At 39.0% G+C, this 16,690-nt stretch overlaps 1 protein-coding gene across 2 annotated transcripts in view; it reads left to right on the forward strand.

Moving 5' to 3' along the window:
* The window catches only part of LOC116690735 (CUB and sushi domain-containing protein 3), a 286,959-nt gene that overhangs the window by 155,204 nt on the left and 115,065 nt on the right, over window positions 1-16,690 (forward strand). For both annotated transcript variants that reach the window (XM_032517890.1, XM_032517891.1), the window contains exons 32-34: window positions 14,471-14,584; window positions 15,148-15,243; window positions 15,629-15,832. In XM_032517890.1, the coding sequence (XP_032373781.1) occupies window positions 14,471-14,584; window positions 15,148-15,243; window positions 15,629-15,832 (414 nt within the window). The remainder of the gene's footprint in view (window positions 1-14,470; window positions 14,585-15,147; window positions 15,244-15,628; window positions 15,833-16,690) is intronic.

The raw sequence follows: 16,690 nt of genomic DNA on the forward strand, positions 1-16,690 counted from the left end.
TTTCAGATATTTTTACTTTACTATTTATTTTTGTGGCGACTTTTTACTTCTACTCTTACATTTTAACACGAATATCGGTACTTTCTACTCCTTACATTTTACAAAATTGGCTCGTTACTTTCGTTTTGTACATGACGTTGTTATGTGGAATAGGCGGGACACGCGCCACACACCCGAGGGGGTGCGCGCGCACACGGAGACAAAGTGAGAGAAAAGAAAAAGCGCGATCCGGAGGATAATCGGCTGAGAGATGTGTGTGTGCGTCTTTGAGAACTGTAACTCGTATAACTCATGTTGTCAGTTCATCAAGCCTGTTGTATGGGCTATAGTTCTTCACATTTAAAGTAAGTTAGCTAGTGGTTTTGGTGTTTTCTCCCCTGTTAACTAGAGTTTGGTGTGGTCTTCACCTGTTAGCTAGTGGTTTTGTGTGCTCTTCACCTGGTAGCTAGTGGTTTGGTGTGTCTCACTGGTAGCTAGGGGTTTTGTGTGATCTTCACCTGGTAGCTAGTGGTTTTGGGTGATCTTCCACTGGTAGCTAGTGGTTTTGGTGTGCTCCTCACCTGGTAGCTAGGGGTTTGGTGTGATCTACCTGGTAGCTAGTGGTTTGGTGTAGTCTTCACCTGGTAGCTAGGGGTTTTGGGTGATCTTCACTGGTAGCAGGTTTTGGTGTGGGTTCACTGTTAGTGGTTTTGGTGTGGTCTTCACCTGTTAGTAGTGGTTTGGTGTGGTCTCACCTGTTAGTAGTGGTTTGGTGTGGTCTTCACCTGTTAGCTAGTGGTTTTGGTGTGGTCTTCACCTGTAGCGTAGTGGTTTTGGTGTGCTCTTCACCTGTTCACCAACTTAGATTCGTAATCAATGACAAGTGGATGGAAACTTAGTAGAGAGAAGTTGTCTCATTGTTTTAACAGACACACCTGGGGTGAAGTTGGAAACCAGAATCAGCTTAATCCAGTCCTAATCTAGTCCTCAACTTTCACATCATTCACTGGAGTTACTCTTATTAGTGTTACGTCATCAATACCAAATTCAATCTAAATGGATGGGAATACATCTACTGTACATTGCATTTGACCCACGACTAAGACAGCTAACAGATTCAGCATTCTGCGTTAATTCACAGCAAATCATTGAGGCTTGATGCCGCTACGTTAGCATAGTAGTATGAGGGCGACATGATTGAAAATGAAGAAAACAGCAAGACATTCCCATCATCTCAACCTGAGAGAGATGTTTGAGACAGTAGGCATCAAGAAGGACTCCTGGCCAATGTGCTGGGGAACTTTCTTAATGTCGTTTAGTCATTCATATTTTAATCCTTATTTTATTCCAGAAGCCGTATTTGAGCACACACAAAATGTAGATTCATTTTATGTTAGGGGGAAAGATTAAAAATAAAATGGATCTGTGAATTCTCACATAATCACAACGAATTCATATCTTGGCAAAAGTCAGAATCGTATAACCGGAGTCCCAGTCTCTGTCATAAAATCATATATGTGATGTGTTTAGGCCTATTGGCAGACAACCATTTAAAATGTAGCCTTTGCCATTACAGACGTGTCCTCCATGTCCCTGATGTCCCTCAGTGTCTCTCTAGTAGCTAACATCTGTCTGGTCCAGGTAGCTTTGCAAAAAAAATGGTTGTCATCACAAGGCTACTTTTACTTATACTTAAGTAAATTTTCAAGCCTGTACTTTGTTACTTTTACTTGAGTAAAGAAGTTTAATCAGTACTTCCACTTTTACCGGAGTTTTTAACACAAGTATCTGTACTTCTATTAAGTACGGAAATGAGTACTTTTCCCATCTCTGTCCTCCGTCACGTTACAGTTATCGCTTGTTAGCATGGCGGCCTTAGCCAGGACCAGTCTGGATCACTTACTTGTGGTCATGTTTTTGCGAGTAACCAATTTGAGTACTCTATATAATTCAATGGGAGTACACAAATGTTGTTATGTCTCTGGTCTGACTGTTAGAAACATGCCAAGGTTTCTTGGTCGGGTAAAATCTATATTCATTGATCCCGATTGTTTGCTGCTTCCATTGTTGTACTACAGCTGTACTGTGTTTGTGATTTTACATGTATTATTAGGGATCTAACAAATTACCGGTTAGCTGTAAACCACGGTAAGAACGGTGACAATGACAATTACCGTTTTCATTTAAAATGTCCTTATTGGTTTTGGTAAATACTGTTCATAGTAAGTCGATGCTTATTAAGTGCATTAATATTTGCTTATATTACAGAACCACATCCAACTTCACATTTAACATCAAATACAACTTAAAACACAACAGGTAATACTTCAATACTGGACTCAACACGACACTTTAATATAATTATGGTCTTTGTTTGTTTATTTGACAAATGTCTTATTGTGTTATATCATTATTATTGTTATTTTGTGTCTTTATACTGTCTTTTTTTCTTTTTTAATTCTTTTTCTTGCTAAAACTGCTGCTGGAATTTTCAATTCCTTACGGGAGTCATCCCAAAGTATCAATAAGAGAAGTCTAAGTCTAAGTCTAAGTTAAAAAAAAGAAAAACGTGTAATTTGGGGCACAATAACCATGATGTCAAATTTTCATACCGTTACATCCCTAGTATATAACTGGCAACCCAGCCCGGCTGTAAAATGGGCGATTTATACCAACACACAGGCCAAAACACAGACATTCTGTCACAGAACCGAAATTCAAAAGAAGAAAAATATGGCATTAGCATTTGTCAGAACAGATACTGTGTTTCCCCCTTGGTAGAAGACTTAGGTGCGTGTATTTTGTGGGGTGTTAGGCATCTTCCAAAGTAACATTTGCATGATGCGGTTAATGTGCTGCAGCTGAGCAGCTAATTGCCTATTGCCTGCAAAATCGGCCTGCACAATTATGGCCAAAATGATAATCACGATTACTTGATCAATATTGTGATACAAATTAATTATCACATTATTTGTTGTTTTAACCAAAATATTTATTGTCACATAGGCTATTATAACTGCTTTTACATCCAAATTATGCTACATTCTTATGTTAAGTTGTATGTTTCATGACATACAGCTGCAACAGTGTAAAGAAAATTAGCTATCTAAATAAATAGAGGTAGGATTTTCTTTTTATGTATCTCTGAGAAAGCTCCTTCACTGTTTTCAACATAACTGATTAAAAGAGAGGGAGTGCGATGGACGCAACTCACAGGTGACGGCTGACTCATTACAAATGGGTCCAGCACGGGTCTAATGGTGGGTCAGCAGAGTTACATACGTCTGTGTATGAAATGTCGGTATCGTCACTGCGTGCATTTTATGAAATGATATTCTGGCCATGGGTCATAAATTCTTTGGTTTCTGATTCTCTTCTCAAAGAAGCAGGCAGGAGAAGACATGTACACAGCAGTATGTATGGTTCCTACAAAAGGCACCCATTTGATCGTCGTGTGTGAACTGCATGAGAAGGCATCTGGACATCCTTGTAGAGTTGACCTTTAATTTAATTATACGCTTTACTTAATGACATGTCAAGTGAGAACAGTATTTTTTTTTCATTACAAAAGTATTCTAATTAAATCTATCCTGAGTAAAAGAGCAGTGAGGTAAACTACTGAGAATAAGAACAAAGAATTACTAAATAATGTCCTGCATAAATAATTCCAATTAAGCATTCAGATTATCAATGTGTACATGCCCTTGAAAATAAACAGATTTCGCAACAATAGACATGGTCGACCGGATCACTACTTCTGTGACACATGCATGTTTGTGTATGTGCAGTCGTGCATGCCAGTGTGCATAAAAGAGTGAATGTGTGTGCATACCAGTGGTTAAATTATAGCCCCAACTCGCCTCTGGTGCACAGGCATCTTGTGAAAGTACACATTATTCACTCACTTATCTTGTATCCCGTCACCTCTTCTGATGGGCGTTAACACATACCACGATAGGTTTATTTGTGTGTGTACTGGGGTCTGAGCTCATTAGCTTCTACCGTGTTTTTCCAAACAACACTTAAACTGTCAACCATCAGGCAACAACAGCCCAGTGTTGGCGGGTAATTGAGGCGATGCACAAGACAGGCTCTTAGTAAGGTTTAGGCAACCTCTATCAGGCCACAACACTGTGCCTTTCCTGTCATATGGGAAAGCCCTCACACCGTGCCCATATCACAGGACTGAGTTGCTAATGTTCGGCTACGGGTCAGGTATCACAGCCATAATGGAATTGGATTTATAAGGTATGATAATAAATCATAAACTACTGTTATTTAACCTTTACAAGAAAATGAATTCCAATTGTCTCACTCAGTTTAACAATCCAGTGTGTGGGCTGGTTTGAAAGACTATAAGTATGAATAACATCCTGTTTTGAAAAGTGGTTTAATCTGTGAGAAACACCATCTTACTCATTTTAAATACTAAAGTATGTGTGGCTTCATCGAGCATTAACCAGAATAATTTTGTTTAGGTAAAAAGAACAAACAAATGTTCATCTTTTTTTAAATAGTAAAGCTGTTTAAACTAGAGAGTTTCACATTTTTGTAATTAGCTATTCTAACTAATAACATTGTATAAATGCAGTCAACACAACTGAGTGAAATGTGTCATTAAAATAAATAAGTTTAAACTAGTGAAAGTAGTGCTCTAACTGGCAAACCGTAATGCGGGTTAACTACAAATTGGGTCATGTTTTAAGGAGCAGACTTCAAATGGCTGAAACTGCTAAATGAAAAGCAATGCTGTTATGGCCAGAATAGCTTTGTCAATTGTTAGCAACATTCACATGCCTAAAGGCAAAAGGCCACACACAAGGCCCCGGGAAAAGGTGTAAAAACACTGGTAACAGAGGCAATTGCTGAGGTAAAAAAATGGCAGCATTGTTTGTCCTTCTGGCTATGAATTATGGAGAAGCTTTCTGTCGTCGTCACTTTGTAGCCGTTCGGATCTCCTTTGGCTTGTAGCCTCACAGTACAGCACAGTAAAACCATTACACCTGCCACATAACTAAGACGGACATGGCAGAGAGAGAATAGGAGGCAGGGTAAGAAACAAAAGTTAGAGAGTAAGCGCCCCCTAACAGCTACTTAAGGCAAACGCTGAAATTGTGATTTAGACTGACCGACCAAATGACAGTGCTGAGACATGGGGCAAGAAAATGTGGTGTTATATAACAGTTTGTTTTTGAATAAAGGTGCCTCACTTCTTACTCTGGTGACATGAAAAGATTGAAACACACAACACACACACAACACACACACAAACACACACACACACCCCACACACAACACCACACACACAACACACACACACACACCACAAACACACACACACACCACACACACCGGAACAAATGACAACCAAAAAACTAAAATGCACGCAGGTATACCACAAAAATAAGTTCACTCTCACACAGAGCAGCACAGGCTGACTGATTCTTATGTTGAGCGAGAATGCATGGCTGAACCAGGGTCTGTATAAAAGTGGTTTCCCTTAGGGAAGGCTCATTGCTAGGGCATAGCATACCAAACTGTGCTAAGTTGAATAGGCTGCTCTCCCTGCTTAGTGAACTCACACAGACACACACAGACAAGTTCATATGCATACACATTCTCCAGGTACCGTGTCGCTCATCTGCCTCTAATCCAAAGCCAGCCATGCATGTCTCAATCTGCTCCTTTGCTGTAATCACGTCCAGATATGAGTCAAAAAATCATTGTAAACTTGTTACCTAATTTATGCAGGACTTTGATGAATCTTTTGTCCTCTTGGCCCAGTCATGGTAGTGCAACTTAATGCACTTGAACAACGGAACATTTTCATGCCTGGATTTTCACCTTGATTATACCAAAGCAGGTAAATCGCTTTCAAATCTTGGGTATTCAATCATAGGTTTTGGATTCCTATATCTCTACCACTATGCCTGCTTGACTTAAATGATGAGAAAGTATAATTACAGGTTGATCTACTCTATGTGTGATATCTATTCATTCTGTTTAAAAGCAGTCATTTTCAAAAATGTGGGAAGGCGTGTGTGGTTCCTTAGCGGTTTCTAAAAGATATTAAAGGATTTAGGGGACTTTAAATTATTCATTAAGTCTGGGTGATCAACAGTGTAAGTCATTTACAGAAAACAAAAGGAGTTTTAAGATGAGCCACATACACAACATTTACTCTATAAAGATGTACCCAGCTAGAGTTGCATAAGAGATTTCTGCGTCAAACACAAATAAAATTCTTTGAGGCAGGATTTAACAAAGTGATGGTTCCACTTCTTGTTTAATTCTGACCAATACACCAGTTCCTGCTGACATATATAAGTGCATTCACACTGTGAAAATCCTTTGCCCACACATCTAAAAGGTGCTTATTCTGCTAAGTCTGGGGAAATTGCATGGAAGTAAATTAAGTTCCCTGTTATGTTCCTGAAACATTTGGGATGATGAGTGTTTGTAACAAAGCATGTTACAAATGTCTATTTGGAAAGGTGTAGACTGTGGTGATTAATGGATGACATGGTCAGTACAATTCTTAGTACAGTATGTTGTGGGCTCTGAATGGCGCTCAGATGGTAATGCGGGGAGTAATGAGTGCCACAAAAAAATCTCCACACAATTAGACTACATAATAACATGTATTGTATTAAACTGGCAAGATGAGCCACAGAATTTGGTCCAATTTCTTTGCCTCAATTTTATCCCTGTCTTTTAATTCTTGAAAGTAAAAAAAAAAGTTTCCATTGGGGCGTTTCTAATAACTTCCCTATCTTCCATGGCAGACATATACTGACCAGGGATGCACCTATGTGAAATTCTGGACCAAACCATTGTTTAAAATAACAATTTGCCAATGTTTTGTCCTTTTTATTATCCCTTATGTGCCACAGAAAGAAAGCTGCTTATAAAAAAAAAACCGATCTGTTATTAAAGTAATTCTGGATTTAATATACTATCTTTGAATGGAAAAAATGATTTTGTGAAAAAAGAAAAAGAAATGTAAAGACAAAAGCGATTAGACACATAAATAGGGCTGCCTTTTACTGGTGTTTTTCATATAGAATATAACTTCTTGTCTCAGATTTTTCTCAAGGAAGCAATACTCCCACAAGGCGAACATTTGCTTTTATTTGTTGGATATTGACCATTTAGCCAGTGCAAAATGATGCGACAAAAACAGATAAACACGGCTACTGTGGCTAATATCCAACACGTCCTATAGTAAACAACAGACCAGGTCCTTTGCCAGTGACATATTTAACGTGAGTTTAATGTTGTGAAACTTAACTACTTTAGTTTATGCAACAAACTACTTGTTGGTTTAGGTAAAGATCCTGGTTTGGTACAATTAGTAAGTTTGAGGTGACCGTCTACCAACAAATAGTGAGGATAATCAATAATGTTGGCCAATGCCAATGTTTGGTCAAGAAATTGGTTCATCCCTAAACTAACCAATTACATGTGAAATGTTTATACAGAATCATAATGAGTATAGATACCATCTTGTAATGGTTACATCACCGCACATCAAACGGGCCAAGCCTGCAACAATAGACGCTTGCTGTTACAGGGTTATTGCACAGGGATTGATCCTGACACTATGGACTGAGTGTTATTGTTGACACACAACACAGGGTAACTGTTGCTTGGGTTTTGATTGGCTTTCATTTTCTGAAGACAGACATGTTTCCATTTATGTCATCAATTGAATTAGGGGAAATGATTACTTTGATTGTAAATTCATAATGCGCCAGATTGTGGTCAACACTTCAACTGACATCAGTTTAAACCTGTGGTAAAGGTTATTAGACAATCAGAAATCAAAAATGAAGGGCTCTCCCATAAAATGAAAAAAGAGGCTGGAGAATAGGCAACATTTCTGATTGGTTTTAATGCAATTGCCTCTCCACTATAAACTATGGCTGCACTTTAGTTTTCATTGGCTTCTTTATCATCTCAGCTTTTGGAATTGGAGTCCTCCCTGTCAGAAACAAGGCATGTGCAGATAGGATTTACAATACAGCAGGGAAGAGAAATGTCATAATCTTAGAAAGGCACTTTCAGTCTCCATCTCTCTCCCCTCGCTATTTGGCCACTGAATCACCTTGTGTGTTGTATGTAGTTGATGGATTATCAAAAAACCATGTAAAAAATGTCACAATGCAAGGTTTAGAGCTCCTGTGTGTATTATCTTGCATGTACATACATGGTTGCAAGAGAGCAATACGGTTTAGTTTTATCTCTTTAAAGAGGGGTACTGATGTTCATTATGTTTAAATGCCTACCCATTATGAATGGATCTCTCTCTAAGCAGAACATAGATGCTTTGAGACACATGAGTCCTTTTTTGTCACATGCATGAGTCTGTTGCCTTTGACCTAACAAACCAATCTTCCCTGGATTGCTCTGGGTTATACTTATCAGTAGCATACTTCTAGGCACAGCACATATATGACACTGTTCTCACAACAAAAAAACATCAATAGGGTTTTATCATACTGTCAGTGGTAAACTTATTCTATGTAGCACATAGAATAAAAACAAGTGGATGACCAAATATAATTATAAATCATTTTTATTACCATTACAATTACAAAAGAGTGCTATAAAAGTAAGGGATAAACAAATTTATTCCTCCGTCTATGGATTTAAAAACAAGGCTGCAAAACATACAGTATATTGGCTCAGATGTAAATATTATAATTACCTATCTACTCAACAGGCTAACAACTCACCAACACCTGATGACTGCCACCAGCTGTAACACACGGCACGCAGCAGATACTGGTATGAAAGAATTACCTTTTCACGTTCACATATTAAATTATACTTCAATATCTGAAGGTATTATTTAAAGTTTAATCCACTGACACATTATGCAAAAATAGAAAAGAGCCTATAGTCAGATTACATGTGCATGTAATCTTACATGTACATCACTGTAATCATCTGAAACTACACTATAACATGTATATGAAACACAAACAATATAAAACAAGGCAAGGAATCACACTTTCCTGTGGAAATACAATAAATATTTAAGGTAACAAACGGTCAAACATAGTGCATTATTACAATTGTATTACTTTTATTTAGGTATGGCTAAAACCCATCAAAACCAGCCAGCCAGTACATCAATTCTCTGTGATGTTAAACTCATTTTGGTGAAGTATTCTTAAGTATAAAAGATGGGTGAGTAAAAGGCTCTGGTTCTCTAACCAGAGAACCTTGACTGCCTCACAAAGGCCCTCTCTCTCCACTGTCTCAAATGTCTTGAACAGTCAGCTTAAGTCAGCCCTCTAACTTTATTATCTAAAAAAACTGGTTTCATCACACTTTTGTGCTTCATTATCAATTTGCCATCAAGATGTGACAGAGATACCTGTATCACCTGTCATCCATCTTATTCAGCCTCTCACCTAGCTCTCTCCCTATTTTGTGTGTTATTTTCACATTCAGCCATCCTCACCTGCTACTAGGTAAGTATCCAGCTCATGACACCTCCATCAGCGATTACTCTTTTGATCAGCTACCTACCTGCATCTGGTAACTTAATGGAAAGACCAATGTTAAAGTTAGTAGCGCCCACCTGTTTTTTCTAAATGGATTAGCCATTGTGATAAGGCTAAATGTGTCTGTGAAAAAGGTCTATGGATATATATATATATATATATATATAATTAATATAATATATATATATATATATTATATATATATATTATATATATACATTAATTAGATATATACAATTATATAACAACACACACACACATATACACACACACACACAGAGTGTGTTATACTACATAACACACATATATGTACACACCATATATTAAAATGGGTGTGTTGCTGCTAATTACTGTGGGTGATGTATCGTAGAGCACGGAGCCTCATCTTAGGCCTTCTCTACAACATGCTCTCAAGCCCCAAAAATTCCATGTCATACAACCATTCCTTGACAAAGGCACAACGATTCACTTTTTTTATTGCTGATATGCCACATTTTTTTTCCCACACTCAATTTTATATCATTATGTTTCCAAAAGACTTGCGGACCATTAAAATTAGGTCATTTCACTTATGCCCCCATAGTTTCGGCTGTCAGAGCCTTTCTTTGACAGGTCTCTCTCAGTGTCCATTAATAGCAGCAGTCGCGTCATTGGCTGATTTCAAATATCAGAGATAAAAGCGATCTGCTCTGTGCTACAAAACTGGCCACTGATTAATAAGCATGAGGCTGTATTTTCGCCAGACAGTCTAATTGCAACTACAGACAGTCACTTTTGTTCACGTGCCACTGCTGTGCCACTGTAACACCTACAACTTTATACATATGGCTATTATTCAACTTTTAATATATATGAATGAAAACAATTCACTTTTCCGTAATTTACGGAAAAGTCTTTTCTACCCTTTTAACCAGCAGATTAAATATATGGGAAACCGAAGTTCCTGCTGGTACAGAGCCACTCAGGTAAACCTCAGTAGGTCATGCTGTAAAAAAGCAATTGATCAGGACACAGCTAATGTTGCTGGAATGGAATGCAAGCATTATTGCCTAGAGCCACTGCATTGCTACATGCGCCCTAAGGCAAAATATGCACAACAACCACATAGGTGTTAAAGACACTCACAGCACAGGCAGCAGCAAAAGATAAGAAAATGGCAGCATATTTTGTCTTTCTGGCTATGATAGGAAGAACTATCGTGGTCTTTGCTTTGTGCAGAACAGGCCTTCTGAGATTATGGGCTGTGACAGTATACACAAGCCTCATTTACAAGAAACCAAGGGATTGTTGACATCACAGACACAATATTTTAATGACCATTATCACAGTGAATTGCATCAGCCTTTTTTGGAGGGATATGCGGCTGCACCTTGGCACAAGCTGATCCAGTACATTAGGTTATCTTGGGTAGAAACTATGCGCTGTCGATTGAAAGCTGTAAGTATTGGTCACCTCAAGGGAGAAGAGAGAGGACAGGTATGTAACCGCTAATCTACTCAGTTTACCCGCCCTCTTTTTGCTTTTTATTGCTTGGGTTTATCATCTCTTTACCTGCTGCGGTTTTGAAACCGTGTACAGTACTCTTCAGTGGCGTATCTGACAACTAGACAAAGCCAATTGCACTTGCACAATTGAACACACAGGTTGTCAATTCAGTCAATCGAGTGAGTGATAGGACATTCAAATTACACATCCACAGACGTGTGTATCCCAGTCAAAACACACTTCTACATCAAAGTGGGGCCAGAGCAGAGTTCACAGTTCATACGAGAGGGTACTATATACCGTAAGCGGATGCAAACACAAAGGTAAGCTTTTGTCGGGATGTACCAGAGTGGCCCCAGGCACAACTTCTTACTTGAGCAACACTCATGATGAGTCAACAAACAGCCCCGGGGGTCAACGTTTTATGATCGCTCTCGGCAGCACTCTGTTTCCTCTCGTCTCTCATTCCTGTCTCTCTTATTATAACCTCAATTTTATCACTCTCATCGCACTTGTTTCTCTGAGCCTTTCACATCAACCAAGATCTATGTGCCTCTTTCTGTAGTTAGACTCACTCCGTTTAACTCTTGCAGTCTCCCCAGTCTCTCTCCACACTCATTCTCTGCCATCTTGTGTACAGCCCAGATTTTTACTGCAATCTGTCAGTGCTCCCGTCTCACCCCGACACATTCTGTGGCAAACAATATGCATATGTGTTGTTAGCATTATACAGACACATACATGGAGCTATAAAAAGCCTGGGCGAGAAAACAGAAGTGACTGAATGTTGTGTCTATAAAATCTAATTCACCAGAGATCATTATGGCATCCTTCCAGTTAGAGACTACCATAGGATGAAATACAACTTTTGCAAGGTTAACCACAATTAAAAATTAGTTATGATTGCTCCATAACCTTGTAAAGTTAGTTTTTAGAGTTATAGAAAGAGTTATAAGTGTATATCGTGGTACTGGTGGTAGTGTTGCAAGGAGAGCCTTAGGAATTTGGTTTCTGTGATCACCCTTCAGTCATGAAAATAGGTTCTGACACAAACTCAATTTAATGAGATTTTTAAATCCACAGTTGATTTTCACAAGGTTATCTATAAGTTGATGATAGTTGGAGTTAATGTAAGTATATCTCATTGGGATATACGTGCACAATCCAATTCAAAACAAAAAGCACATTCTACTTGCAAAAGGAAAACAACATATACAAGAAATACCTTGAGGGTCCTGCTAATTGGAAGAATTTGTCTCACTTCTGAGCTGTCAAACATTCAGAAAAGATGCTGCAGCGAACAAACAAATCCGAGGCAAATACAAACACACAAACTTAGGCTGAAAAAGAAAAGAAAAAAAAACAAAATCAATATACCAATTTACCTTACCGGTTGGCATTTTGTTAAAGTGTATCCACCATATTATTTTTTCCATTTGTACAGTGCACACATGGATGTTTACTTGCCAAAAATCTCAACTGTCAATCTCCCTGTTTTTATAAAATGCCATGCACCCCTGGAAGATAGGACAAAAAGGACATAATAGCCAATGACTCGCGTAAACAAGGTGAATCCTTTTGGGCATAGCAGACAAAGCACGCCAACATCAGATGTGGGTTGGGAACCACCTTGGCAGGGCTCAATCTGGGGGCGGATAACGGTTGTCTTTGAAATTCCCTCTGCACGCAGTAGGATAGCCTCCCCACAAACTAACCGAAGAACGTAGTTTAGATTAACTTTAACCAAACACATCTTTTGTGTTGACTGCGTGCTTAACTCCAAGTCTTCCAGAGTGCAGAGTCGGATGGGGCAGCGAGGACCTCTTATGCCATCCCGGGTACGCGGACACGTTGCAACTTGTAACTCTGCCACCTTATATTAAGTCCATCACCGACTCTATACAATGTGATTGGCCTGACCAGAATTTTTTTTCCCAGCTCACCATCCACTGAGAGTTGCTAGACTGACTTGGATGCAAATTACATTTGCTGCCGCAGGGTGAGTCTCGCAGTTATAGGCTAGTGGGGCAGTGTATGTCTGTATGTTTCAATCTACTTGAGTACAGTAACGAAGTATTTGTACTTCGTTACTTCCCATCTCTGGCGGAGGACCAGTCAAGAGGGCCACGTCCGTTAAAAAAACATGTGGCTAGTTCACCGGCCATAGCCGACGGTGAGTAATTTTAAGACAAGAAAGAGGCTGTAAATCAGGTAGAGAGGACTGTGAGTTTGTGCCATTTTTAGCGGTTGTCACTGTCATTTTAAGCCGAGAAAGTGTGGCTGTCAGTCGGGTAGCGAGAACGCAAGGTTATGATTTTTTTCTAGTGGTTGTTCCTCACTCGGGTATAGAGCTCCGCATGAGCACAGGCTTTTATGACTGTCAACGTAGCCAGCATCTAACATCTGCTGCTGCGCTGTGGAGTAATGTCTGGCTATGTGAGACCAGCTTCTAGCAACATTGTTGGATGTTGCGTTCTTAATCTGGCAACCTCTGTGAACTTCGAGTCTGGGAAGGAGAGGGCGGGGGAGACGACTCTATCCAGTATTTTGAATTTTTACTGCGGTAACTATTTTAATCTCTAGCTGTGTTACATATTGCACCTTTAACAAAGTACTGGTTTCACCAACATAATAAAATCAAAACAAGTTGTCAATGTGCTCAGAACATAGAGCACATTTGTGTCGTATTCCCGCTTCTTCTCGAACATTTGTAGAATTGTTTCAGTGTTTCTTCATTCCCAAAAGGCAAGACACATTGACATTAACTAATGTTACTGGCATATCACAATTCTTGACAAGGATGGGCAAATAAATGACGTTCACCTTATCCTCGCTTTCTCTGTATCTCAGAATCTCTCACTGACGCACGATCAGCAAAGTCACAGCGTCACATGAAAGCCGTGTTCCATGACTGATTTTCTGTTTCATTTAGGATTATCTGAAATGTGTAATTTAATGAAATATCCCAAATCTGTATCATGCTTCTGGTAAATGTACATTAAAAACATTTTAACTACTGCATTGAACACAATTGAGAACTATAATGTTCTATTTTTCTTCTATGGATGCTTTGTCTTGGATGGACATAGTCAGGTTCTGTTAGGTACCATTGCATTTGTACCTGTATTCAGCCAAAACTTGAAAAAACAAACAAACAAAAAACTACTGGACTGCGTATCAATGTGTCACATTTGGCATGTATAACAATATTATCTTAAATACATTTCAATAAATACATTTTGAAGATCATTTTTTATGTAATATGACTACTGTAATTGGTTGGTTAGGAGTGTGTCCATGGTGCCCGGCTGGGGAGAGACACAAATTAGGTTGGAGACATGACTCCTGCAGCAAAGTGGGGTGTTCCTGTCAAAATATTAACTTATGTGTTCCTGGTTCAAGGTTTCAGCTTTGTCAAAGCAGCAGCCTGACTCTTAAAAGTTAATTCTCACCATCTTACCTGTAATTTCCTCTGTTATTTTTCGTTGCAGTTCTGTTTGGTCAGTTTGTGGTATTCCAGACTTTGGTCAGTGATGTGGTCGAGATCTATGATGGATCATCCACAGATTCAGCCCTTCTCTCCTCCATATATGGATCACACTCAGGTAAAAACATAACACTGGAACCCTTAAATGTAGTGTCTTATGTTATTTATGCTCTTAGATATTAATGGTTCCATCAAGCACAGCATTTTGTGTTGAAGGCAAGACAACACATCCATCTCTCAGTTCAAAAATAACAATTTTTTCCATACAAATTAAAAATCTAGAAATTGTAACTAAATACTGCCAAGAATATTTTTTTCCCTTTGTACAAATAATGAAACACCATGATACATAATACATTATGATTACAATTGTTGTCACACTGTACATGATTAGACTGTGACATAATGTCAAAACATTCAAAGTAATTGGATCTGCCATTTCCTGCTTTGACACTGGAGATAAATGTAGATCAGATTAAACTGTAAATTTAAATCACATTGACATGTTACACAAAACTTAATCGATATTGTTCCTCATTTGGCCTGAGTAATTTAGTTAATAAGGTCATGCAGAGCTTATGTTCATAATTTGTCAATTATTAGTTATTTGTTATCTGTGGACATGTGTAAACAGCTTCCTCTGAAAGAGTTGATAATGTCATCTTTGATTTTGTAATTTAGGTGAGACACTCCCTTTGAGTTCAGGAAACAAGATAACGCTCAAGTTTACCACAAATGGAACAGAAACGGCCAAAGGATTTCACTTTGTCTACCAAGGTAAGGCTGCTTTTTGTTACGTTTGCAGAATTTTGATGTGCAAAGGTTTTTGGTGCATTGAGCTTTTGAAAAAAACAAAAACAAAGAACTTTAGCCTTGCACTCAACACATAAAGGGCTGTTCAATAGAGTGCCATTGGCTGTGGATGGGCATGGCTGAGCAAAGCAGACCAGGATGATGTGGAGTCGAAAAGCCTATCCTGGCATAGCAGACGAGAGTGACTAATGATGTGCGAGGAGATTCACAAGGGCTTCACCATTCCTCTCTGCCTCCTTTGTTTTGCCAGCTTTCCTTCTCCCTGTCTTTCTCTCTATCACACCCACCCACCACTCTTTGTTGTTGATTTTCATCCTCTCATGCTCGCGTCCTCCCTTCTTATTCCTAGCTGTCCCCCGGACAAGCGCCTCTCAGTGTAGCTCGGTCCCTGAGCCCCGGTTTGGAAAGCGGATAGGGAACGACTTTGGCATCGGTATGGTGGTACTGTTTGAATGCAATCCAGGCTACACGCTGCACGGCTCCAACGCCATCAGGTGTGAGGCCGTGCCCAATGCCCTGGCCCAGTGGAACGGCACTGTGCCCACATGTGTTGGTAAGCACACTCATCCTCTAACCCTTGCTTCATCCCCTGCATGCACGTACACATGCACACACGCATGCATGCATGCACACACAGATCAAGAAAGATGGTTGGTGTCTGCTTTTTTTAGTCATCACTTATCCTAATGTCTGTCTCCCCTTGCAAAGCATCCGCCTATCTCTGGTTTTGATATTTCAGACAGGAAGAAAGAGGCAAGGACAAACAGAACAACAACAAATTGTTTGTTGTTCAACATTTTCTACTCAGACAAGGGATTTCAGTTCCTGTGCCTTGCCAGATGAATGGGGGGGTAAAGTTAATCTGTCCATCAGCCCTTTTGTATGTTTTCTACATAGCACATATCTCTAATGCACTACATACTCTCAATTCACAGTTTATCTAATGCAACTCAATACAACACATTCTTAATAGAAGGTATTTCTAATATATTTCTGTTCCATATGTTAATAGAGGTTGACTAAACATTAGAAACACCCCAAAAAAATTATGGATGTGAGGTGAAATTATAATAGATAATACAATAAAGGTTTACTCTCTTAATGCTACATATTATGCATTCATACTGTGACTTACCAGTTTATCGGGTACAGCTGACAATCTAATGATAGCCTGAAATTCAAAGCCAAATAATGCCTAGCTTTGTGGAGCTGAGCAAAAAGGCTTTTACACACTGGAAATGTTTTTTTTTTTGTCATGGGTACTTTTACTATTAAAGCCCTAGACATGTACTACTCCGCGTAACTGTTTACCAGAGGGAATTAAATTCACTCAAGAGTATATCAACTTAAAAGATACAGTACAGGCCAAAAGTTTGGACACACCTTCTCATTCAATGTGTTTCCTTTATTT

The sequence above is a fragment of the Etheostoma spectabile genome, chromosome 6 (assembly GCF_008692095.1).
Source record: "Etheostoma spectabile isolate EspeVRDwgs_2016 chromosome 6, UIUC_Espe_1.0, whole genome shotgun sequence".
NCBI classification, from domain to species: Eukaryota; Metazoa; Chordata; class Actinopteri; order Perciformes; family Percidae; genus Etheostoma; species Etheostoma spectabile.